Source organism: Jaculus jaculus, chromosome 1 (genome assembly GCF_020740685.1).
Source record: "Jaculus jaculus isolate mJacJac1 chromosome 1, mJacJac1.mat.Y.cur, whole genome shotgun sequence".
In the NCBI taxonomy this organism is placed as follows: Eukaryota; Metazoa; Chordata; class Mammalia; order Rodentia; family Dipodidae; genus Jaculus; species Jaculus jaculus.
Window position 1 is genome coordinate 225,633,442 of NC_059102.1, and position 26,736 is coordinate 225,660,177.

The following is a 26,736-nucleotide window of genomic DNA, read 5'->3' on the forward strand; positions in this document are numbered from 1 at the left end:
TGCTCCGCGGCGTTCTCTCGCTTTTCCGGTCTCGGCCTCGCTCTTCCGGTCGCGGGCAGCCGGGGCGCAGAGGGCGTTCGCGGCGGTCGCCACGGGCAGCGGCTGCAGGTGAGAGAGCGGGGGCAGCCGGTGGCCTGGTCCTGAGCCTGGCAGTCTGCGGGGTTGGGAGCCGTTGGGCCCGCGTTCCCGTGTCCACCCCGACGGAGGCGGCGGGAAGAGGGGCTCTGGCGCGCGATGACATTGAGACTGGGTGCGGGGCTCCGGCTGCCGGCATTTGCTGGGGCTGCGACCTCCGTGCCGCCTCGGAGCGCCCGGCCCGGTCTTACCTGCCCCGCCGCGGGTGCGCGCAAGGGTCACGGCCATGACCTTGGGGCGTCCGCTGGCCGAGGTCGCGGGGAGGCGGGCGAGGTCAGCCGGCGGCTCGGCCGTTGGCGGAGGTCGGCGTGTGCAGGATCCCGGGCGGGCGAGACGCGGTCCCCGCAGGGCGCTTGTCTTCCCGCCCGGCCCTCGCCCGCCGCCGGGCCCCAGGGAGCGGCGAGCCTCTCGATGACGTCACGCTTCTGTTTCTCCTGCCGCAGGGGTCATTTTCAGGTGCTTCGAGTCCTGATGGGCTTGGAACCGGGCGGGGGCGGGGGGCCGGTGGGTCCATGGGCTCGAATCCCGGCCCAGGTGCAGGAGGAAGGGGATGTCATCGCGTCGCAGGATTTGGAAGCTGGCCAGGGCTGTTTGCAGCCTTGTCTGGTTCGTCTCTTCTAGTTTCTGCTTTTTAAAATAAATAACCCTTGGCATGTGATCATGGCACCGTCACTGAGGAACAGAATCTGTCGTGGCAATAACTTACTTGATTTTTAGCTTTCTCACTCATCATTTCTCCTTTTTGGTTTCTAAGGCGGCCAGTTTTCTGTTGTTCACCCTAAAGCAATTAAGTGTTATGGTGCGTTTGTTACTGTGAAGCTCTGTGAAAGCATAACTACTAAGGTCTGCCTGTGCATTCACATCAGTCACAAAGACATCATGAGCACGGTGACAGACCTGTAATCCCCAGACTTGAAGGCAGAGGCCAGAGGAGTGCAAAGTTCCAGGCCGGTCTGGGATACATAGTGAGGTGCTATCTCAAAAAACCTCACCAAAATAAAAGCCATTTGTTCTGGGGGAAAAAGTTGAATTTACTTAAAAGTGCTCTGAGCAAAAAGATGTTTCCTTAGTAGTGTGTGCCAAACCTCGTTGTTAGAAAAGGTGTACATTTTGTCTTTCAGAATGTTGGCCACCAGAGCTCTTAGCCTAATCGGCAAGCGAGCCATTTCCACCTCAGTGTGTGTTCGAGCACATGGTAAGTGTGACTTATTATTATTTTTTAGTATTTTTATTTATTTGTAAGAAGAGAGAATGGGTGCGCCAGCCTCCTGCCACTGCAAATGAACTCCAGTTGCATGTGCCACTTTGTGCATATGGCTTTACGTATGTACTGGGGAATTGAGCCCAGGTTGTAAGCTTTGTAGGCAGAAGATTTAATTGTTGAGCCCTCTCTCCAGCCCCCCCCCCACTTTTATTTTTAAAATATTTTACTTTTATTTATTTATTTTAGAGAGAGAGAATAGACATGTCAGGGTTTCCAGCCATTGCAAACAAACTTCAGACACATGCGCCACCTTGAGCCTCTGGCATAAGTGGATCCTGCGGAATTGAACCTGGGTCCTTTGGCTTTGCAGGCAAGCACCTTAATTGTTAAGCCATCTCTCCAGCCTGGTTTTTATTTTTTAAAAGCCGTGGCGTGGTGGCACACGCCTTTTTATTTTATTTTATTTTTATTTATTTATTTGACAGAGAAAGAGGGAGAGAAAGAGAATGGGTGTGCCAGGGCCTCCAGCCACTGCAAACGAACTCTAGACGCGGGTGTCTCCTTGTGCATCTGGCTTACATGGGTCCTGGGGCATTGAACCTGGGTCCATGGGCTTTGCAAGGCAAACACCTTAACTGCTAAGACATCCCTCCAGCCTCCGACTTTTATTTTCATCTATTTTTATTTTTATTTTTTGGTTTCTCAAGGTAGGGTCTCACTCTAGCCCAGGCTGACCTGGAATTCACTGCGGAATTTCAGGGTGGCCTTGAACTCATGGCAATCCTCCTACCTCTGCCTCCCGAGTGCTGGGATTAAAGGCGTGCGCCACCACGCCCGGCCGACTTTTATTTTTAAATAGGCTAATTTCATTTTGCTCCTGCTTTGTTTAAGACCTTGTGCTGGAGGTCCCTCCCCCCCCAGGTAGGGTCTCACTCTAGCTCAGGCTGACCTGTAATTCACTATGTAGTCTCAGAGTGGACTTGAACTCACAGCGATACTCCTACCTCTGCCTCCCGAATGTTGGGATTAAAGGCGTGTGCCACCACACCTGGGTATGTGTTGGAGTTTTAAATAAGGATACCTGACATCTTGATCTTGCATGGATTTTGAGGGGAGGTGCCCTTCAGGGAGGCATATTCCTATGTGAAGGAGTATTGATGAATCCCATTGAACAGTCTGTCTGTTTGCTTACACTCTTATTCCTCTCTTTCCTCCTTTTCTTACTATTGTTAGGTTCAAGTTCTGCCCCTTTTAAGAGCTTTTTTCCCCCTATTTGAGTGTCCCTGCCCCCACCAGCCAAAGTAGGGTCTCAGACTGACCTGGAACTCACTCTTTAGTTCCAGGCTGGCCTTGAATTCACAGTGATCATTGTACCTCTGCCTCCCAAGTCCTGATTCCATTCCATTTCCAGTTAATTAAAAAAAATCTTACTATTTATGTATGACAGATGAGGGGAAAAGGCAGATAGAGAGAACGGGTGTGCCAGGGCCTCTAGCTGCTGCAAATGAACTCCAGACACATGTGCCACCTTGTGTATCTGATTTACATTGTGTTCTGGGGAATTGAACCTGGGTCCTTTGGTTTTGCAGGCAAGTGCCTTAACCATTAAGCTATCTCTCCAGCACCCCAGTTTTTTTTTTAATTAAAATTTTTTCCACGTGTTTTTTTTCTTTTACAGTTTTATTTATTTACTTAGAGAGTATATGGGCATGCCAGGACTTCCTGCTACTATAAACACACTGTGGATGCATGCACTACTTTCTGCATTTGCCTTTATATGGGTACTGGGGAATCTAACCCAGGTCATCAGGCTTTGCAAGCAAGTGCCTTTAACCACGGAGCCATATCTCCAGCCCTCTCTATCTGACTTTAACCTCCCGTCCCAAGACTCCCAGCCACTTAACTTTTCTCCCATTTCCATTGTTGAGGCATTGGAATTGTCCCTGAGCTGTGAATGAGGAGTAGACAAGGATCAATCAGCTTTGTCAGAGCTAGGCACAGAAGTGACATTGAATGCCGAATCTTTGTGTTTCTGTCATTTTTTTTTTTTTTTTTTTTTGAGGTAGGGTCTTTAGCTCAGGCTGACCTGGAATTTCACCATGTAGTCTCAGGGTGGCCTTAAACTCACAGCCATCCTCCTACCTCTGCCTCCTGAGTGCCAAAATTTAAAGACATGAGCCACTGTGCCCGGCATGTTTCTGTCCTTTATAAAGACTTGTTTACTGTCATTACTGGAGAACAGGCCCAGGGCTCTGAAGAACTAGAAACAAAGTTGCCATTTTTGTTCTAGAATATACTGCGTTTTATGGTTAACAGACTATGAGTGTTTATAGTTTTATGAGCTATAATTCACAACACTAACCCATTTCAGTCATACACTTCCATTGGTTTTTAGATTTTCACTGCTATGTGTGCCATCACAATTGATTGATTGTTGAACATTCTCATCCCAATTTATATCTGGTTTAAAATCTCACAGAATTGACCTGGGGATTGTGATGTACACCTTGGGGGCATGGTTTAATAGGGCTTTAAGAGTTAAAATGGTATCTGGGCATGTCACATGCCTTTAACCCCAGCACTTGGGAGGCAGAGCTAGGAGGGTCGCCTGAGTTTGAGGCCACTGTGAGACATTAGTGAGTTCTAGGTCAGTCTGGGCTAAGTGAGACCCTACCTCAAAAAAACAAACAAACATAAGAAAGGGACTGTAGAGATGGCTTAGTGGTTAAGGTACTTGCCTGTGAAGCCTAAGGACTTGCCTGTAAACCTAGGTTTGATTCTTCAGGTCCCACATAAGCCAGATGCACAAGGTGGCACATGTGTCTGGAGTTCATTTGCAGTGGCTAGAGGCCCTGGTGTGCCCATTCTGTCTGTCTGTCTGTCTGTCTGTCTGTCTGAAGTAAGAGTCTTGCTTCCTCCTCACTCATCCTGAGGGCAAGGAGCATAATGTTGTTTCCAAAAAGAAAAAGTTAAAAAGGGCAAGTAATTCTGGGTGTATTGTTGGGACGGGTGAGCATAAGAACGCATGCTGAGTAGTTGCGCATTGACCTTTTTGTCGCTGGGACAACACCCAGCCAAAAGCCGCTGGTGGGAGGAAAAGGTTTATTTGGGCTGGCGTGTCGAGGGGAAGTGTCCCCATGGCGAGGAAAGCTGGCACGAGCTGGAAGCTGGTTCACCTCATGCTGGAATGGAGCTGGGCTAATAAACCTCAAGGTCTGCCCCCAGTGACACACCTCCTTCAGGAAGACCCCACCTCCCAAATTGTCACCTGGACACCAAGCATTCAGAACACTTGAACCTATGAGAGACATTTCACTTTCAAACCACTCCAGTAGTCATCTGCATGGCCAAGGTCAACACCTGAAGTTTGCTGGTTTGCTTAGTGAATTGTTTACTGATATGACTTGAGATTTTTTTTTTCAATGTGGAAACTTGTTAAAAAATTTTGTAAGAGTCAGATAAAGAACGAGTGTAGCAGGGCTTTTTGCTGCTGCAAACAAACTCCAGAGACCTGCACCACCTAGTATATCTGGCTTACATGGGTATTGGGGAATCAAACCTAGGTCCTTAGAATTTGCAGGCAAGTGCCTTAACTGCTAAGCCATTCTCCCCCCCTCCAGCAGCTTTCATAATTGTAGACAATAAATCTGATAATTTCCTCCCACTCCTATTCCCTGCTCTCAGATGCATCCTCCATCAAATCCCCTTCCCCTTTCAATTAGTCTCTCATTTGTTTTGATGTCATCACTTTTCCTCCTATTATGAGGGTCTTGTCTAGGTAGTACCAGGAACTGAAGTCATGGATATTGAGGCTATTTTGTGTCTGGAAGAGTGCATTGTAAGCAGTCCTACCCTTCCATTAGCTCTTACATTCTTTCCTCCACTTCTGCAGTGGACCCCGAACCTTGGAAGGTGTGATAGAGATGTTTAGTGCAGAACACTCCTCTGTCACTTCTCAGCACTGTGGTGACTTGATGACTCAATATTTTTGCAAGGCTTCATTCCTCCATAGGATAGAATCAGCAACAGCTTTTGCAACAGGAAACTAAGTGAAAAATACCTGTTGCCATCTTGGTCCTGTGTGAGGCCAAGGGCCTTTGACCCAGCCCTCGCTTCTTCCACTGCCCCCACCTGGGCTTGTATCTGAATAGCTGCGTGCTCATTTGAGTGTGTACACATGATTTATATTTTTCAAAAGAAGAATCTAGAGCAAAACTGACCTTGTCACTTGCTCACCACATCAGTCTTCTACTTGTGAGGCCCACCTCATTCTCCAGCTATATAACCTGCTTCCTGCCATATTTTAGCATGTGAATTACAGGTGCTTTGTGTACATTCCAGGAATGTCATATGTTTACTGACAATCTCAGCTGTCTACAGCCTTCCTCAGCTAAGTTATGCTGGGTCAGTCCTTGAACTGAGCAGAGTGCCCTGAGGGTCATGGTGATCCCTGCACTCTCACTGCCGCAACCACCCTTTCAAGTCTTTTCCTGAACTCAGATGTCTTGAGTTTCATCTTATTATCTTGAGCCCAATTATCTTTAGTCTAATCTATGTAGGCAGGAAACCTTCTGGCACCTGGAGACCCTGTAGGGTTTGATTGGCTGGGTCAAGTGCCTCCCTTTAACCATTGGTTCTTGATTGACCTGCCTGAACTGTCCATGTGCTTGGGGTTTCAAAGGTGTACCTGTTGTGTTGTTTAGGAAGTGTTGTGAAGAGTGAAGACTATGCTCTCCCCGCCTATGTGGATCGGCGTGACTACCCTTTGCCTGATGTGGCCCATGTGAAGCATCTGTCTGCCAGCCAGAAGGCCCTGAAGGAGAAGGAGAAGGCCGACTGGGGCAGCCTGAGTAGAGATGAGAAAGTCGAGTGTGCGTATCAGGCAAGCCCAGTAGTAGTGCACAGAACTGGAGAAAGACTGCTCAGCTGGGCCAGTCATCCCTGCTGGGTTTCTGGGTGTCTCTAAGCTGCCTGCCTAGCTCCCAGGGAGGAACAGGGCATTAAGGGTGCAACCTTTTGGCACATGCAGAACAATAAGCCAAAGGACCTCTTCTTTGTGAGAGGGAAGCAGAGAGTGGTTGACCCTCCCCCCATTGCCCAGGTCTTTGCACAGTGGGCTCTGTTTTTTCTTCCTCCTTTCCTGTTTGCTAGCCTGTAAGGGCACATGTGCATGTACAAGCTTGTCACAGCTTAGCTGTGTTGTCACTGCAGCTCCATGTTTCCTCCCTGGGGTAGGTTGCTTTGGGGAGGGTCAAGGGCTGTGTTCATCCCATGCACTTCCACCTTCATGGTTCTTCCTCTGCCCAGTGTACCGCATTCGGTTTAACGAGAGCTTTGCAGAGATGAACAGGACCACCAACGAGTGGAAGACGGTTGTGGGTGTGGCCATGTTCTTCATTGGCTTCACTGGCCTCATTTTGATCTGGGAGAAGCTCTACGGTGAGTGGAGAGGGAGGGGCTCCAGCCCTTGGTGCCCAGAAGGTGCCATGGGGTTTCATACTGCTTTAGAGCCAGGGGTGGGAACTTGTGCTCCAAGATTATTGCCAGTGTTTTCTGTCTGGGCTAAACTGGTAGTTTAGCATTCTGAGTAGGCTTGTTGGTATGTTGTGAGCGTGGCTGTGGGTCAGTGACAGACTGGAGCCCTCTACCCCTCCACTGCTGAAAGACAGCTCTAGAGGGGGTACTCTGCTCCAACTTACCGACTTCCTTCCTGACTTTCACAAGCAAAGGAGCGAGTTTGAGATGCCAGGTGTCAGTGCCTGGGGACAAGGACAAGTGTAGGGGTGGAGGGTGGCTTTGCTGGTGTGGTGGTGTGTGCATGGGGAGGACCTGCACTCAGAGCCATTGCAGTCTTGCCTCACAAGGTCATTTCATGTTGCAGTGTATGGCCCCATCCCACACACCTTTGATGAAGAGTGGGTAGCCATGCAGACCAAGCGGATGCTCGACATGAAGTCAAACCCCATCCAGGGCTTCTCCGCCAAGTGGGACTACGACAAGAACGAGTGGAAGAAATGAGAGCTGGCTGCTCGGTGTATTTACTGAAGCTCTTATGTCCCAGTACTGATGCTAATAAATGACAGTTTACGTGGTGTCCTTTGTGATCCATCCTTTATCGCTGAGTGGGGCACTTGTCGTGTGAAACACTCGGCCTCTCCTCACTCTGAAGTCAGTATGTTTTAGGTAGGTTGTGGTAGATGTTCACATGAGAATAAAGTCATGTTACAATAGTCAGAATGACAGAAGTTGCCATGAGCCACTTCTGGGGTTTCCTGCCCTTGAAATTGTCACCATTGATTGGAGTGGTGTGGGTGACCACTGGGTCTTGAAGGGCATTCCAGAGTCTGAGCTTCCTGACCAAGGTCTAGGTGGTGGCTTTGTTCATCATGGCCTGCATTGGACTGCTTGGGTCATTGACTGCATTCACCCCGGAAAACAATGCCAGGGTTGGGGAGATAGCTTAGCAGTTTAGAGCACTTCCTGTGCAATCATGAGGGCCTGAGACCTGAGAGACTGCTTGAGTTCCATCCCTCAGGACCCACAAACAGCTGGGTATAGCCATATGCAGAGACCTTAAAAAATCTAGAGTTCTGCTCTGGGAGTAGTAGAGACTCATGGTCAAATTAGAAGGGGTGGAAGAGTGATGGAGGGGTCATCTGATGTTCTCCAGCCACCACAGGTGAGCACGGGGCACCACATGCACAAGACAGTGATAGAGGGCTGGGCTTGGTGGCACACATGCTTGTGATCCCAGCACTTGGGAGGATTAGGAGTTATTAGGATTGCTATGTATAAAGCTCGGCCTCTGGGCTTCATGAGGTCCCTTCTCAAAAACAAGTGCGAAGTGGTGGCAGCTTAGGTGTACTCTGATCCCAACACTTAGGTGGTAGAAGCAGGATTGCTACAAGTTTCAAGGATAGCCTTGTTCACATAGTGAGGGCTACAGGACTTAGACCCTATCTTAAAATTGTAACAGCTGTGGCTCAGGGAGAGTACCTGCCTGCTCAGCATACTAAATGCCCTGGCTTCTGTTCGGGCTGCAAAGCAGCAGAGCTGGAGCCAGGTAAGGCAGTGGCTTTAGGAGTACCGTCCTGGACCTCGCAAAGCCCCTGCAGGACCCGCCTTGCTTTCCTGTCCCACCTGAGCACTAGCGACCCTGCTGGGAGCTGCAGAACTGAACCTTGGGCAGTGGCCTGCAGAGGGGCTTGGGGGAGGGGGGATGATGACTCTTCCAGGGGCCTCCTGCCTGGGTTGGTGGTAAGAACAGGTAAGATCAAGAGGTGGCCCTAGAGAATCCTGGCTGTGACTGATAGTTGGCCTATGGAATCTGGCCAGAGGGCTGTAGTCTGGAAGGCTTGAGGACAGCAAACCCAGAGCAGGGATCCTCAATTGCAGTCTTCTGCAGGACCTGTGTGGCTCCAGGTGTCTTCCACCATAAAGCCCCTTACTTGCAGCTCCTCTCAGTAGCTTGCCTGGGGCTGCAGGGTGAATTCTAGGTCAGCCTGGGCTATAGTGAGATCCTACATTAAAAAACCAAATCAGACCAAAACCAAAAAACAAACCCAAAGCAAACACTTTTCATTGCAGGTTCAGGGTGGATTTGGGAAGGAACAGGACTGTGCTAGATTCATCCTAAGAGCTGCAGTTGTACTTGATCAGTCTTCATAGTTGGTCACTTGCCATGGGATCAAATGATGACCTTGCCCTCCAGGCCCTTGCCCTCCAAGGATCACTGGGAAGAGGAATAAGGACAAAGGTATAAAAGTAGGGGACTCCAGGTAGCTCTCTGCAGAGAGGATGTTTTGGGTGGAAGATCTTTGGGGGAACTTTGACCAAAATGAGCAGCAAATCCCAATTTGAGTGGAGGCAGCATGAAAAACTATGGTAAAGCCTTCCCTCCACTCCCCTTTCCTCCCTTGACTCCACTCCATCATATCCCCTGTCCCCTTAATCAGTTTCTTATTTTGATGTCATCATCTTTTCCTCCTATTATGAAGGTCTTGTGTAGGTACTGCGAGGTCATGGATAGCCAGGCCATTCTGTGTCTGGAAGATTGCATTGTAAGCAGGCCTACCCTTCCTTTGGCTCTTATATTTTTTCTGTCATAATGGACCCTGAGCCTTGGAATGTGTGATAGAGATGTCTCAGTGCTGAATACAGCACTCCACTGTCACTTCTCAGCACTTTGTTGATTTTTGGGTCACCGCCATCTGAAATGAAGCTTTTTTTTTTTTTAGCCAAAAGTGAGTAGCATTAATATATGGATATAAACGTTAAGAAAAGTGCTCCCTACAGGGCAGTTTAGTGAGTGCAGTATATGCACTTAGCCAGATAGCCAGACAACAGCAGTCGTTACTCCCCTAGAGCTCATGACCTCCCCTGCCCATCTTGCTTTTTTGTGTGTTTATGTGTGATGTATATATGCGTGTGCAGATGCATGTGTCCAGACTATATGCCAGTGGAGGCCAGAGGAGAACATCACTGTCCTCTTATTGCTCATCTGCATATTTCCTTGAGGCTGAGTCTCCTTAGCCCCTAGTTGCTGGCCTCCTCCTGGACTAGGGTTACAGACGTGTAGTCATGCCCAGCTGTTTATGTGGGTTCTGGGGAGTGGAAGTTGTCTCCACCCTAACGGGCTCTCACTCTCTCCTCCTGAATTCTGCCGTTTCTCCTCTTCAGTGATTCTATTTCAGGTGTCAAGTGCTGCCCCATCCTGTTTTTATAGGTAGCCTTATCGACATACAAGTCTCAGGACACTGTTACCTTTCTCACATCTCGAATCTCCTGGCCTTAGGCATGTTTACAGGAAGTGAGCACTATCTAGTTCTGGGACTCTTTTTCTTTTTTGGTTTTTTGAGGTAGGGTCTCACTCTAGCCCAGGCTGACCTGGAATTCACTATGTATTCTCAGGCTGGCCTCGAACTCACAGCGATCCTCCTACCTCTGCCTCCCAAGTGCTGGGATTAAAGGTGTACGCCACCACGCCTGGCTTGTTCTTAGTGTTTTAAGGTTAATGTTTGCGGGGTTCATTTTATCAATGCTTCATTCTTTATTTGCTCTTGAGACAGCGTCTCCCTAGGTAGCACAGGCTGGCCCGACATTCATGTTAATGCTCCAGCCTCAGCCTCCCATGTGCTGGGATTGCACGCTTGTACTGCCGTGCCCAGTTCTGCTGTACTTTGATCCCCCTGCACATGTACTGGATATTACATTTTATTTATCCATTCTCCCGACAATGGGCATGTGCGTGGTTTCATCTCAGTCCGTGGTGCGTGCAGCTCCTGCAAGCATTCGTGTCCTTTGTGTGACGTGTTTTCATTTCCATGGGTAGATAGCCAGGAGTGGGGCTGCTGCTCACGTAGTGTTTGACATTTCATCCTCTGAGAAGCACCAAGCTGTTTCCAGCGTGCTGGTGCCAGCCCGGGTGGATCCCACACTGGTGCTGCCCACAAGGGAGTGTGGCCTTGAGAGGTCAGTCTGTATTTATGTCCTTTGTCATTTCTGAGATGCAGCTCCTTCCCCAGAGAAGGGGCTCAGATGCCCTTTAAGGGATTATCTTGCTTGGTATCGTGGCTAACACGTCTTTAATCCCAGCACTAGGGAGGCAGAGGTAGGAGGATTGCTGTGAGTTTGGGGCCACCCTGAGACTATATAGTAAATTCCAGGCGAGACTGGGCTAAAGCCAGACCCTACCTTGAAAAATCAAAAAGAAAGAAGAATGAAAGAAAAAAGTAAGTAAGGAAGGAAGAACGGAAGGGAGAAAGAAAGGAAAGGGAAGAAAGAAAGAAAGGAAGGAAGAAAGGAAGGAAGAAAAAAATTAAGGGGCTATCTTCTGCTCTCAGGCATCCCAACACCTAAACGTGGGCGCTGTTGGAACAAGCAGGCATCATAGATGAATTTTTGTAGGCTACATTCTCGTCTCTTAACGACAGAGGGCGCTCTGAGACCTAAATTTCCATTAATCTACCAACACTGGCTTGGTGCTTTGTCCAGCTTAGGTGAGGCTGGGATACACCCTTCCCTTCCTGCATTTCTCTTTCCCTCACCCTCTTTTAAAAACTTTAAGAAAAATATTTTATTTATTTATTTATGAGAGAGGGAGAGAGAGGGAGAGAAAGAGAAAATGATGGGCATGCCAGGGTCTCTAGCCACTGCCAATGTACTCCAGACGCATGTGCCCCCTTGTGCATCTGGCTTACGTGGGTCCTAGAGAATCAAACCAGGATACTTTGGCTTTCCAGGCAAACACTTTGACCATTAAGACATCTCTCGGCCCCTCTTTTAACAACTTTTAAATTTAAATTCTATTTTTATTTATTTACAAGACAGAAAATGGGTAGAGGAGGGAGAATGGGCATGTCAGGGCCTCCAGCCACTGCAAATGAACTCCAGATGCATGTGCCACCATGTGAATCTGGCTTACATAGTACTTGGAGAATCAAACCTGGGTCCTTAGGCTTCACAGGCAAGTGCTTTAACCACTAAGCCATCTCTCTAACCCCTAAAAACTTAAAAAAATGTATATATATGTAAGGAGAGAGAGATAGATGAGAGACAAGATGGAGAGAATGGGCATGCCCAGGGTGTTAGCTACTGCAAATAAAATTCCAGGTGCATGTGTCACTTTGTGCATCTGCCTTTATGTGGGTACTGGAGAGTTGAACTTACATCGTTAGGCTTTGCAAGCAAGCACCTTAACCATTGAGCCATCTCTCCAGCCCCCTTTCTCCTCCTCCGTCTTCTTTTTGAGGTAGAGTCTTGCTCTAGCCCAGGCTGACTTAGAATTCACTGTGTTGTCTCAGGCTGGCCTCAAACTCAGAGTGATCCTCTTACCTCTTGCCTCCCAAGTGCTGGGATTAAAGATGTGTACCACCACACCTGGCTTCTTCTTCTTTTTTCTTCTTCTTTTTCTTTTTTTAAAATCCTTTATTTACTTATTTGAGAGAGAACAGAGAGAGGAAGGGAGAGGGAAAGCAAGAGAAAGAAAGGATGGATGGGCATGCCAGGGCCTCTTTCCACTGCCAATGAACTCCAGATGCATGTGCCATCTTGTGCATCTGGCTTTATGTGCGTACTAGGGAATCAAAACCAGGCCATCAGGCTTTTCAAACAAGTACTCTAACTGCTAAGCCATATCCCAGCCCCCCTATTTTTTTAAAAACATTTTATTTTTATCTATTTATTTGAGAGAGAGCTATAGAAATAGACAGGAAGGGAGGGAGAAAGAGAGAGAGAGAGAGATAGATAGATAGAGAGAGATAGATAATGGGCATGCCAGGGCCTCTAGTCACTGCAGAGGAACTCTAAATGCGTGTGCCCCCTTGTGCATCTGGCTTACATGGGTCCTGGGGGAATTGAACCTGGGTCCTTTGGCTTTGCAGGCAAACGCCTTAACCACTAAGCCATCCCTCCAGCCCCCTTGCTATTTTAAAAATCATCTTTTTTTAAAATATTTTTTTGGTTTTTCAAGGTAGGGTCTCACTGTAGCCCAGGCTGACCTGGAATTCACTATGTAGTCTCAGGGTGGCCTCGAACTCATGGCGATCCTCCTACCTCTGCCTCCCGAGTGCTGGGATTAAAGGCGTGCGCCACCACGCCCGGCTTTAAAACTAATCTTATTTGTTTGCAAGGAGAGAGGGAGGTGGATAGAGAAAGCAACATGGGCATGCCAAGGCCTTCTGCCAGTGCAACCAAACTCCAGATGGACGCACCACTGTGCGTCTGGCTTTACGTGAGTCCTGGGAAAATGAACTCAGGTCTTCAGGCTTTGCAAGCAAATGCCTTTAGTGGCGGAGCCATCTCTCCTGCCCTCACGCATCTCTTGTAGTGGTACTTCCTTCAGGCACAGGGAGGAGACTTGCTGTAGGGCTCAGGCCAAGCCTGCCACTCACCAGACATTAGCTGTGGTTCTCCCCTGGTGGCCTGGCCCTGTCTTCTGCAGTCCTTTGTCTACAGGGACAACTTGCTGCAGGTTTCTGTTCTACAGACTGCAAACGTCACTTCACCACTGTTTCTTTGCGTGGGCCCTGATGTGGCGTGGGTAACAAAAACAAAACGGAAACAGGAGCGAGGTGGGCTTATGCCACTAGAAATGTGCCTGTAAGAGGCAAACTTGAAGTTGGAGATGTAGCTCACAGGCAGATCTCTTGCCTTGCATGTGCAAGGCCCTGGGTTTTATCCTTAGCCTGGCATTAAGTTTTGTTTATTTATCAGAGAGAGAGAGAGAGAGAGAGAGAGAGAGAGAGAGAGAGAGGGAGGGAGGGAGAATGGGCATGCCAGGGCCTCCAGCCACTGCAAATAAACTCCAGACACATGCACCACCTTGTGCATCTGGCTTATGTGGATCCTGGGTACTTTGGCTTTGCAGGCAAGTATCTTAACTGCTAAGCTATCTCTTCAACCCTAGCCTGGCAATAAAAAAAAAAGGCAGAGCCAGGCATGGTGGTGCATGCCTTTAATCCCAGCACTGGGGAGACAGAGGTAGGAGGATTGCTGTGAGTTCGAGGCCACCCTGAGACTACATAGTGAATATCAGGTCAGCCTGGGCTAGAGTGAGTTCCTCCCTCAAAAAACCAGAAAAACAAACAAACAAACAAACAACAACAAAAAAGGCAGTTTTATGTCACTTCTGGCATGACTGTACCCTAACTCAGGCTGTACAAGATCTTTAATTTGAAGTAGTCTATTGTATGATGCCATACAGAGAGGTTAAGTGACTTATTGAAGGTCACATAGTCAATACAGGAGAGCTAGTTTTCAAATTCAGATCAGCTTGCACCAGACTCCAATCAAAGCACCTTGATCAATGTCTGGCAAACCTCAGAGGCTCAGTTAGCACTCACCCAACACGTGAACATGTTCAAACCCTAGGCACTGGCTCACTTCTGATGATCTGTTTAACTTTGGCTTTTGTCCTTTGACTGTTCCCAAACTAAGAGTCAGCAGTAAAAGTGGCCAAATCTGATATCCACTGGTTCCCCTGACCAGTCATCTCCTGAGCCACCCCAAAGCTGCCTTGTGGCAGCACACAATTTGAGGGTTGATGTACCAGGTCAGTGCCCGGGCATCACCAGGGAAAGGGCTGAAGGATGATCATGGAAAGCAGGTGATCCTGTTTTGGGGGATGGGATTATAGATCTCTTTAAGAAACTGGTGGATGCTGTTTGCTGATCTCCAAAAAACAAAACAAACAAAAGAAACATTTGCATCCCAACTGTGCAAGTCTGAGGTAGGTGAGGAGGAGAGATATCAATCCATCTTGGTTTCCCCACATCGCCCCAGTTTTAGCATTCAATTGTCACATTCCTAGTAAGTCCACAAAACTGATCCATCTTGTCCATGAGTGTTGTAAGAAATAGCTCCGAGTGCCAAATTGTAATTCGCTGATATCTGGGGCATCCTGGTGGTCAGTCAATCCTGGAGCAGGGGACCCTCACGAAACACAACATGTCTACACAAGACACCTGGGAGCCTACACACTTCTGAAGCCCTTTGGTCCCATCGCAACCAGAAGGGCTGACCATCTGACAAGAATCTTGTAAGAATAGGACATCCCTTCCAGGAATATCAGAACCTTCTCACGGCAGAGGCATCACACTGCTCTTCCCCAGTGTAAGTGGGCAGTAGAGCTACCTGGAAACCTTTGGCAAGAGCTGGAAGGGGCTCAGCCTGGGTGCTGTGGGCTTTTAGATCTCCCCTAGTGACCCTAATGCAGGCTGAAGCCACTGCGCTCACTCACAAGCAGTGTGGGCCAAGGAACCCCTTGGGAAACTGGCTGGACACATCGATCTTGCATCCTCACCCCAGAGGGGACGAAGAGCAGGTTAGCAAGTTGGCAGACTCTTCTGGAGGCCAGGTGAGGAGGGGATGTCTAGCCTGCTGTCCATCTGGCATCTAAAACTCCCAGGATCCATCCAGCTGCTGGTGGTTAGTTAATCCAGCAACCCTCACAGTGGAGAATGGGGAGCTGGATGTCATACCCCAGGTGAACACCAGGGGGAGACAGGATTCAGTGTCTCTTTAGGATTTTGGGTGGCTGGCATTTATGTCTCACCCTTCACAAATTGGTCTGTCTGGACTGTGGGTCAAGAGCCCAGTTTCTGTTACTGTGCACACAGTGTATGTGAGTCTTGATTTTGACCTTAAAAGTCCACGGAAAATGTGTGTGTGTGTGTGCACATGTGGTGTATGCATATATGTGCAGATGCATGGGCCCTGTCAGCACATGTGCAGAGGTCAGAGAGGATGTCAGCTGTCCTCCTTTCTTGCTCCCCCATCTTCTTTTCTTTTATATTTTATTTTATTTATTTATTTGAGAGAGAGTGATAGAGAGAAAGGGGCAGATAGAGTGAGATAGAGAATGGGTGCACCAGGGCTTCCAGCCATTGCAAACAAACTCCAGACGCTTGCACCGTCTTGTGCCTATGGCTTATGTGGGTCCCGAGGAATTGAACCTTGGTTCTTTGCCTATGCAGGCAAGAACCTTAACTGCTAAACCATCCCTCCAGTCCAAGTTCACAGTTTAAATAAATATTTTTATTTATTTATTTGAAAGCAGAGAGAGAGGGAGAGAGAGAGGAGAGAGACACAGAGAGAATGGGCATACAAGGGCCTCCAGCTGCTGTAAATTAACTCCAGATGTATGCATCACTTTGTATATCTAGCTTTATGTGGGTACTGAAGAATTGAACCCAGGTTGTTAAGCTCTGTAGGCAAGTGCCTTATCCACTGAGCCTCTTCAGACCACGTAAGTTTTTTCTTTTTCTTTTTCTTTTTTTTTTTTTTCAGGTAGGGTCTCAGTCTAGGCCAGGACGACCTGGAATTCAATCAGTAGTCCTCAGGCCAGCCTCAAACTTACAGTGATCCTCCTACCTCTACCTCCCGAGTATTTGGATTAAAGGCATATGCCACCATGCCCTGTTTTTTTTTTTTTTGGTTAAGAGTAGTTAACCAGCAAGCCTTAGCCATCCTCCTTTCTCCACTCCTTTCAGGGCTGGAGTTATGGAAATGTGGCCATGCCTGGCTTTCCACATGGGTGCTGGACTCGGGTTCTCCTACTTGTGCAGCAAGAGCTCTTACCTGCTGAGCTAACTTCATAGCTCATGGTGCATGCCTCATGGCTGGCTGAGAAGACCACTCTAAGGCCATGCTGTATTTATTTTTATTTATTATTAATTTATTTATTTTGGAGAGAGAGAGAGAGAGAGACAGAGAGGGAGAGAGGCAATGGGCACACCAGGGCCTCTAGCCACTGTAGATTAACTCCAGACATATCTGCCACCATGTGCATCTGGATTACGTGGGTATCGGGGAATTAAACCTGGATCTTTAGGCTTTTTAGGCAAGCACCTTAACTGCTAAGCCATCTCTCTAGCTCATCTTTAAAAAGTATTTATTTATTTGCAAGCGAGAGCGAGAGCGAGAGCGAGAGTGAGAGAGAGAGAGAGAGAGAGAGAGGAGAGAATGGGCATGCCAGGGCTTCCAGTTGCTGCAGATGAACTCTAGATGCATGCACCATGTGCCACCATGTGCGTATTGTTTTATGTGGGTACTGGGGAATTAAACCTGTGTCATTAGCCTTTGCAGACAAATGCCTTAGCCGCTGAGCCATCTCTCTAGCCCACCTCACTGTATTTCTACTCATACAGAAATAACTACCTCCAGATGACATGTGACATTGACCTCCCTGGAGGTGGTCAAGGCCTCATCACACTATACACCCTCAGAGATAAACGGACCCTCCCTGGCTGAGTTACTCAGATCAACATGACCATAGCCCTACCTGACATGCGGGGACAATGAGATTGGTGGCTTCCCCTGCCTTCATTTCCTCACCAGGCAGCTGCTCCATCCGTTTCCATTTACACTGGACCCCATGTCACTGTCAGGCCGGCCAAAAGCTGTCCCCTGTGCTCTGTGGAAGAACGTTCTGTAACAGTGAACTCCCTGAGGATGAATCTAGACCCAGGGTAGAAAGGGGAAATGGAAATCCAGGGAGGCCAGGCACTGCACGGCAGGAAGGCACCTGGGGTGTGAGGAGCAAAGCCAGGCGTGGGTCGGGGCTGGTCTGTCTGCATTGTGTCCTGGACCAGGGTCTGTTCTTCCTTCACCTTGTTTTCACTGCCTAAAAGGAGGCTAATAATAAGTCTCCTGACTGTGGGATTTGAGGATTCTGAGAAAATCTACAGTGTGGCCAGACCCAGAAAATCCTCAGCGCTGCCCTCAAGACCAGAGGCTGGAGGGAAAATGTATTCCCACAGAATGGCCTCCATACTGGATATACCAGGCTCTAAGGGCGAAGTGGTTCCTGGAGGCTTCCCCCCTTGACTGATACCCATGGCTCGCAGCATGGAGTAGCTGGGGTATGGCTTGCTGAGCAGATCCCGCCTTCAAAGGCTAGGCCTTTCCCTTTCTGTCCCCACATGTGTTTTCTCCACAGTGACCTAACAGTCTGGTTTGTGCTCCTGATCCTTCCTTCTGGGACCTCTGGACATAGGTGGCAGGGACTGAAGGGCTCAGAGAGGGACTGTCAGTGTATAGGGGTGGCGCATTTCTTAAAAGCCACAGATGTAAACAGGGTATGTTTTCTTTGGGGCAGCGTAGCGTTCTTATTCAAAGTTTGGGAAAAAGATCTTGTTATTTATAAGTAAGACAAACATGGATATATACCATGGGATGAAATGAAAAACTCAGGCTAATTTTTTTTTCAGGCTAATTTTTAAACATATTTATATTGATTTATTTATTTGTAAGGAGAGCGGGAGAGAGTGAATAAGAATGGGTGCACCAGGGCCTCCTGCCACTGCAGATGAACTCCAGATGCATGCACCATTATGTACATCTGGCTTTACTGGGGAATTGAACCCAGGCAGTCAAGCTTTACTAGAAAGTGCCTTTAACCACTGAGCTATCTCTCCAGCCCTATTCAAGTTAGTTTTAAAGATAAAATAACCTTGAAGAAATCTGTGTTGGGCTTGGCAAGTGAAGGTGCTTCTTTCTTTACCAGCTCGACCAACAAGTTCATCAACAACCTAATTTTGAGAACCTACTATGCACATTGTGTACATAATGAAGGAGCCAGAAAATGTGAGGCACAGCTCCTTTGCTCTAGAGAGGAGTCTTGGTCTTCACCATCATCATTATCATCATCTTTACCACCATTACCACCATCATCATCTTCACCATCACCACTACCATTATCACCACCATCATCATCTTCATCACCACCATCATCTTCCCATCATAATCACCATCATCACCACCATCATCACTGTCATTATCATCACTACTACAATTATCACCATCATTATCTTCACCATCACCACCACCATCATCTTCACCAACATCATCACCACCATCATCTTCACTATAATCACCATCACCATCATGATCTTCACCATCACCACCACCATCATCTTCACCACCATCATCTTCACCATCATCATCACCACCATCATCTTCACCATCATCATCACCATCATCATCACCACCATCATCTTCACTATCATCACCATCATCATCACCATTATCATCTTCACCATTACCACCACCATCATTACACCACCATTACCATCACCACCACCATCATCTTTACCATCATTATCTTCACTATCACCATCACCATCATCATCTTCACTATCACCACCACCATCATTACCATCATCACCACCATCATCTTCACCATCATCACCATCATCATATTCACCATCATCACCACCATCCTACCCCAACCATTGCCTCCATCATTACCATAAGCAGCATCATATGCTCCACTATTAGGAGCACCGTCCCCGTAATCACTACTCCAGCACCATCATCACCATCATCACCATTGCCATGACCGTCACCATGACCAACCTCTCCAGGGATTTGGCTTCTCTTCTGAATACTGAGACAAGAGCGTGAAGGGGAGTTGACCACATGTGGTCAGAGGCCGTGACCACTGGGGGATTTTGACTCAGGTTTTGGGTGTGGAGGCTCGTGGCTGGTGGCCGTGTTGGCCCCTGGAGCTGCCTACATGTTTCCATACATGTGTCTGTGCTAGGCCAGCGGGCCAGGAGTCATGGGGTTTTTCCTTCAAGAGCCTACTGGGGGAGTTTACGGGAGGATGCTTCTATCAACTGTCTAGGCTTACCTGGGAAATAAAATCATGAGGCTGCCGAGAGGACTTTCCCAGCTTTCAGAGCCACTACTTCCTCAAATGTCCCTGTGGCCTTTTTGGAAAACCCCAGGTTGGGATCCTTGGGTATGGAAGAGTTAGAATTCTGGGGCTGTGTAGGAGAAGGGGAAGAGGGGCCACGGGTCTGTTTTGGGATGCTGGGATGTCTGGGTCACACCATCTGGTCAGATCCAATGTCAGGGTGGTGTATGACCTTTTTGGAGCTTCTATTACAAATGGCCAAAATGGTGAGAGGAAGCCTTAAGGTAACAGAAACATATTCTCTCAGCACCAGAGGCGAGAAGGACAGGTGAGTGGCTCTTTGAAATTTCCAGGGGCCGAGCCTTTCTGCATCTCCAGCTTCCAGCGATTCTTGATGTTCCCTGGCTTGTGGCTACGTAACTCTAGCCTCTGCTTTTGTCTCCATGAGGCTGTCTCTCCTATGTCTATTACTTCTATTCAACTTTCTCTCAGGACAGCTGCTGCTGGGTTTCCCGCTCATTCTCATCCAACATACCTCCAACTCAAGTCCACTTGCGAGGACCTAGTTGCTTGTACAGTCATATCTGTAGGGTTAAGACTTCAGCATATCTTTCCAGGGGACACAGCCCAGACCACAACATGAAGGGGACAGAAAAATGTGAGGGACAGTCACCTCTGGCCTCAGCTTGCCTCTGCAGGCAGGACACAGGCCCAGCAAGCCTTGCCTGGGACTGGTAACAAGCACAGCACCTGATTCTGAACTTGCTTTCTTTTGGTTTTGAGACAGGGTCTTGCTAGGTAGCCAAAGGAAAACAAAGAGGGGGGGACAGTTCAGAAGTTCTTAGATGAGCTGGGCATGGTGACGCATGCCTTTAATCTCAGCACTCGGGAGGCAGAGGTAGGAGGATCGCCGTGAGTTCAGATCCACCCTGAGACTACATAGTGAATTCCAGGTCAGCCTGAGCTAGAGTGAGACTCTACCTTGAAAAACCAAAAAAAAAAAAAAAAAAAAAAGAAGTTCTTGGATGCTTGTGCCCAAGGCCACCTCAGGAAGGCTCAGAGGGGAAAAGGCAGAGCCATCCCTGGAGGCTGGGGGCCACACTCACACTCCATGAAGATCTGGTTGATGCTAGAATTTTGCTTGTGAAGGAGTGTGTTTTCTCTTGATAGGCAGTGACATAAGCTGGGCCTGCAGCAGTGGGAGGCTGAGCTGTGTATGCTGAGAATGAATGATGTCTTCTTGTCTGCTTCCACGGAACAGACCTGTCAGCTGCTTACATAACACAGATCTCTGAAGACCTCAAGATCAAGAAAGTCAGCGTGCATTTCAGCCCTCTGAGCAGCCTGCTTTCTCTTTCTTTGAGCTTGAAAACATGTCAGGTTCCTCTCAGGCAGGCTCCTTTGGTGTTCTGTACAGGGGGGAGAAGAGCAGCGGCCTGGACAGGCTTGTCTATGGGAGTTGGGTCACAGGGCCCTTGGAGGGTCACACAGGCCATGGCATGACCCTCACACAGCCACTGCCACAGTGTCATGGAGGGAAGGCCTCGCTTCTCTTTGCATTGTCTAATGGGTTCACCGTCTCCAGGTTGTATCTTGGGAGAAACAGTGAGCGAAACCCAAGCATTCAGTGCACCAGGATGCCACCAGCCACTCACATCATTTTCTTGTGCTTTTTCCTGTGCTATAGTGAGAGCTGAACAGTTGTTTTCCTTAAGAATAGAGGGATGGTAGGGATGGCTCAGTGGGTAGCAGCACCTGTTGTGCAAGCATGAGGAGGTGAACTCCATCCAGCACCCATGGAAAAAGCCGGTCATGAGCCCGGAGCAGTGGCACATGCCTTTAATCCCAGCACTTGGGAGGTAGAGGTAGGAGGATCACTGCACGTTCTGAGATTACAGAAGGCCAGTCTGAGACTACAGAGTGTATTCCAGGTCAGCCTGGGGTAGAGCCAGACCCAACCTTAACAAACAAACAAACAAACAAAGCTGGTCATGGCTGCACATGCCTGTAATCCCAGTGCTGAGGGGTCATGGAGGCAGGAGAATCACTGAGTTTCACTGGTCAGCCAGTCTGACTACTAAAAAATGGATCAATAAAGAGTGAAAGATGGGCTGGAAAGATGGTTTAGTGGTTAAGCGCTTGCCTGTGAAGCCTAAGGACCCCGGTTCGAGGCTCGGTTCCCCAGGTCCCACGTTAGCCAGATGCACAAGGGGGCGCACGCGTCTGGAGTTCGTTTGCAGAGGCTGGAAGCCCTGGCGCGCCCATTCTCTCTCTCTCCCTCTATCTGTCTTTCTCTCTGTGTCTGTCGTTCTCAAATAAATAAATAAAATATTAAAAAAAAAAAAAGAGTGAAAGAGGCCATCTGACATTCTCTTGTTTCCACACATGTGTGGATGGGGCATGCACATCTGCATACACACACCTGCATGTACCATAAATATCACACATACAATAATAATAATAAATATGATTTATGCTTTATATATTTCATAAATAAATAAATAAATAATGTATATTTTAAAACAAGGGGCTGGAGAGATGCCTCAGTGGTTAAAAAGCACTTGCTTGCAAAGCCTGATGGCCCACATAAAGCCAGACACACAAGGTGGTGCATGTGTCTGGAGTTCATTTGTAGTGGCAGGAAGCCCTGGTGTGCCCATTCTCTCTCTCAAGTAAACAAACAAATATATTTTTAAAAAAGAATCTAGAAAAATGTTTGAGACACACAGAATTGCATAAAAGACAACACAGGGAGCCCTGGGTGGGTCATCAGGTATCCATATAAATAATATATTACCTGGGACCCCGCCTATGTCCTCTCTGTATCCCCCGCTACATTTTCACCCAAAGAGTGACCTTAGGTAAGTATTCACCAGGGCCCCTGGGGTTTCCTTTGCGTCAAGACCTCTGTGTGGCCTCCGGGGTGTTTGGCTTCCTAGCACAGTGCTGGGTGAACTGGGAGGGTGGATGGCTTTTGTCTCCCTGACCTACCATTCCATGTAGGTCTCACTGGGCACCTACTTAGGAGAAGAACCAGGAGGTTAAGATGGGATGGGATGGGGCTGGAGAGATGGCTTAGTGGTTAAGCGCTTGCCTGTGAAGCCTAAGGACCCCGGTTCAAGGCTCGGTTCCCCAGGTCCCATGTTAGCCAGATGCACAAGGGGGCACACGCGTCTGGAGTTCGTTTGCAGAGGCTGGAAGCCCTGGCGCGCCCATTCTCTCTCTCTCCCTCTATCTGTCTTTCTGTCTGTGTCTGTCGCTCTTAAAAAAAAAAAAAGATGGGATGGGATGGGACTGGACACAGGTGGTCTTCGTAAATATCATATTATTATTATCATTATTATTATTATATGCGATGGAGTCTTGCTGTGACCACATGGCCACATGGCCAGCAGACATTAGGGCTCCACTGCCCAGAGAGAGGGAAGAGCAGAGGTGCCTCTAAGAGCTGGGGGCTTGTCCCTAGGATCACTGGAGCCTGTCTGCAGATATGTGTCGCTGACTCCTTCCTCAAAATAAAAAGGCTAAAGAAAGGGGTTTCTTCATAGGCTGTTTAGCAACCCAGGGAGGGAAAAAGCAATCAGAGACATGGAAACGGCTCTGTGGGGGGGCGGTGTCCACACGCAGGGCTGCGTTTCCGTGCAGTGAGCCCGCAGAGCCTGGGGGGCTGCACGCAGCAGGAGCTGGCTTGCCTGGGAAAAGCGGAACAGGAAAAGCATGGTGGGTTGAGCAACTAGCCGCTCAGATTGGGGCCGAGGCAACCACAAGCCATGGGCACCACAGCTGCCTGGTGTTGGCACAGAGACTGGCCCGGCCATGGGGACCACTGGGTGGAAAGTGCCCTCTGGTCAGCTGCAGCGCTGGGTGTGTGCTGTGGTCCTGCTTCCAGCCAGGACAGGGCTGTGATCCACTGCACCCCACAGAGAAGCCCATGGGGATGCAGTTGCCAAAGAGAGATGCAGGTGGGAGAGGCTTGAAGGCTGGATTTTGAGAACCAAGGCCTGCCGTGGGGACTGTAAACAGGCACTGGGGGCTTCCATCCAGTACCCACCCAGCCTGTCCCTGTGGGAGGCCAGGCTTCGCCTCCCATGGCCAGAGAGGCAGGGCAGAATCTTTCCCCAGCCCTCGGCCTGTGGCTCTCTAGCAGGTCTCGGCCTGCCTTCCACGTGGTCAGGGGGCTCCAGCGGGAGCCTCACTCACTCTGCACCTTCATTTCTGACTTCTTTTTTTTTTGAGACAGAGTCTTAGAGAGTCTTGCTCTAGCCCAGGCTGACCTAGAATTCACTATGTAGTCTCAGGGTGGCCTCGAACTTATGGCGATCCTCCTACTTTTGCTTCCCGAGTGCTGGGATTAAAGGCATGTGCCACCATGCCCGGGCTTTCACTCCTAACTTCTCACATCTCTCGATTACCACCTTGGGATGTAGGAAATTCATTTGTAAAATCTATGTAAGTGATTTTACTAGAGAACATTTAGAAAAAGAAGAAAAAAAATCCCAACAGATCCTATAATTGCAGCACTCAGGAGGCTGAGGCAGGAGAGTTACCTCAAGCTCCAGGCTAGCCTGGCCTACCAAGTGAACCCTTGTCCCTGAAAACCAAAAATAAAATAAAATAAAATAAAATAAAATAAAATAAAATAAAATAAAAAGAACAAACTATTACCTTTTTTATTTTACCACTCAAACTTTAGCTATTATAATTCTGAAAATTTTATTTTTTCCTGGATATTTATTTATTTACTTGGGGTAGGTTCTCATTCTCTAGGCCAGGCTGACCTGGCACTCAGTCTGTAGTCCCAGGCTGACCTCAAACCCACAGTGATCCTTCTACCTCTGCCTCCCAAGTGCTGGGATTAAAGGTGTGGCCCAGCTTTTGTATAATTTAAACCACAGCACAGACTAACTGGATGGTCAGATTTTACCCACATTATCTCACGGGCATTTCTCTGGACTGATGTGGGTCTCAGAAACATCTCCATTAGCATTTGGGTTTGGATTGGACTTTTTTGTTTCATTTATTTGTGAAAAAGAGAAAGAGGGAGAGAGAGAGAGAGAATGGGCGTACCAGGGCCTCCAGCCACTGCAAATGAGCTCCAGATGCATGTGCATTTGGCTTATGTGGGTCCTGGGGAATCGAGCCTCGAACTGTTTTTTTTTTTTTTCTGGTTTTTCAAGGTAGGGTCTCACTGTAGCTCAGGCTGGCCTGGAATTCAGTATGTAGCCTCAGAGTGGCCTCGAACTCATGGTGGTCCTCCTATCTCTGCCTCCTGAGTGCTGGGATTAAAGACATGTGCCACCATGCCCAGCTAAAGAAAGCATTTTAATTAATTAATTAATTAATTTATTTGTAAGCAGTGAGAGACAGAGAGAGGAGAGATGGAGAGAGAGGCACACCAAGGCCTCTAGCCACTGCAAATGAACTCCAGATGCATGTGCCACTTTGTTCATTTGGCTTTATTTGGGCACTGGGGACTTGAACCCAAGTCATTAGGCTTTGCAGGCAAGCACCTTAACTGCTGAGCCTTCTCTCCAGCCCAACAAAATATTTTCATATGGAGAATTTCAAACAAATACCAAAGTACTGTGAGCTTTAAGATAAAGGGCTTACTGTGACTTTTTGTTTTGTTTTGTTTTGCTTTTGGAGGCAGGATCTTACCATAACCCAGTCTGTCCTAGAACTTATGGTGTTGACCACGTAGGTCTCAAACTCAAGATCCTCCTGCCTTCCAAGTACTGGGATTATGGGCAGGCAGTAACACATCAGGCTTTGGCATTTTGTTTTGTTGTGCTAAATATATGTAACTTAAAAAAGATTTATTTTTATTTATTAGAGAGAGGGAGAGACAGAGAGAAAGAATGGGTGCGCCAGGGCCTCCAGCCACTGCAAATGAACTCCAGATGCATGTGCCACCTTGTACATCTGGCTTATGTGGGACCTGGGGAATCAAACTTGGATCCTTAGGCTTCACAGGCAAGTGCCTTAGCTGTTAAGCCATCTCTCCAGCCCACATGCAACCTTTTCAAGTGTACTTTTGGGTGGCCTGAGATAGGGTCCCGTTACTGTGCAACCAATCATTTACCTACTTCTGTCACCCAAAGTGACTGTCTCCAATCACCACCATCTTCTTCCCCTTCCTCAGGCATCTGTCACCTTCTGCCTCCATGAATGACTACCCTAGAGGCCTCAGGAAGAACAACAGCAGTTTGTGTCATTTGTGGCCGGCTTATCTCACCGAGGCTAATGCTAGTCCAGGTAGCATGTGTCCTTCTTCCAAGGCTGAGTCACAGCCCACTGTCTGAACTGACCTTCCTCTGCTTACACACTCACTTCTCGTTATGTAGGAATACACCTCAAACCCTTCTGAGAGATCTACAGATGAGGCTTACGAAAGCTTCAGAGAAAACCCACTCCTCCACAGAGACAATTCCTGGACTTTCCTGGATCTAAAGTCCAGACCAGGTCAGGCTGTGCTGGCTTCCGTCTCAGGAGGGTTTGCTTGAACATGGACCCAGCACACGCAGTACCCGGCTTGTCTTTTCTGCAGCCGTTGTTCACAAAGATCCCAAAGGATGCCTCCCGAGCTTGGCCTCTTGTAGCTGGCTGAGTCGGGGTAGGACTTGACCTTCAGAGGAGGCGCCCTGTTTTTGCTTTTCTCCTTGTGGGGACCGCTTTGAAACCCTTTCACGCTTATGGAGACACCGAAAGAAACCAGCCAAGAACTCCTGTGTCCCTTTCCCAGGGGGGCTCTCCAGGACAGCCAGCCCAGGTCCCACCTCTCCCATGGCCTTCGCCCTGAAGTAGCTCTCCTCTTTCCCCAGGGCTCGGCTTCAGCAGGTCTGGTATCTGAGTGGTCATTTGTGCTCTTTAGTTTGGCTCTGTCTGAGGCTTTGTCCAGGCCTATGCTGGCTAGAAAACCATGGCATGATGCCAAGGTACTCCCACAGTTTCATGTATGTGTGGCAGCGTGGGGATCTGTCTGGCCTGGTGTCACTGCTTAAGACGGTCTCTGTGATCTTAAGTGGCTTCCCCACTTTGGAATTAACAATATTTTGGGGGAGAGGTACTTGGAGGTACACTGTTCACCCCCTTTAAACTTCAGGGATTCTGGTGCAGAGGTTTAAGGGGTTGTCTGGGGTCCAAGGCAGTACTGCCCACCATGTAGCATCTAGGTAGAGGTCTCAGCTCACGACTCTCATCCACCCCAGCCACTGGTATTCCTGGTCAGATGCACACAGCTTGGGCACATGTTCCACTG

The 26,736-nt window shown here is 48.4% G+C and overlaps 1 protein-coding gene across 1 annotated transcript; it reads left to right on the forward strand.

Moving 5' to 3' along the window:
* The first annotated feature begins 32 nt into the window (after positions 1 to 32).
* Positions 33 to 7,431, forward strand: LOC101601056. The gene is made up of 5 exons (XM_045131802.1): positions 33 to 108; positions 1,257 to 1,330; positions 6,043 to 6,210; positions 6,647 to 6,778; positions 7,221 to 7,431. Exons 2-5 carry the CDS (start codon positions 1,258 to 1,260, stop codon positions 7,355 to 7,357), a joined length of 510 nt encoding a protein of 169 aa, XP_044987737.1. The 5' UTR covers positions 33 to 108; position 1,257; the 3' UTR covers positions 7,358 to 7,431.
* The last annotated feature ends 19,305 nt before the right edge of the window (positions 7,432 to 26,736 follow it).

Bases quoted from the DNA above. Each gene is read 5' to 3' on its own strand.
- LOC101601056 (XM_045131802.1), top strand. From the start codon at position 1,258: ATGTTGGCCACCAGAGCTCTTAGCCTAATCGGCAAGCGAGCCATTTCC. The intron at 1,331-6,042 runs GTAAGTGTGACT...TGTGTTGTTTAG, and splicing joins AGTGTGTGTTCGAGCACATG to GAAGTGTTGTGAAGAGTGAA. The intron at 6,211-6,646 runs GTGCGTATCAGG...TCCTCTGCCCAG, and splicing joins TAGAGATGAGAAAGTCGAGT to TGTACCGCATTCGGTTTAAC.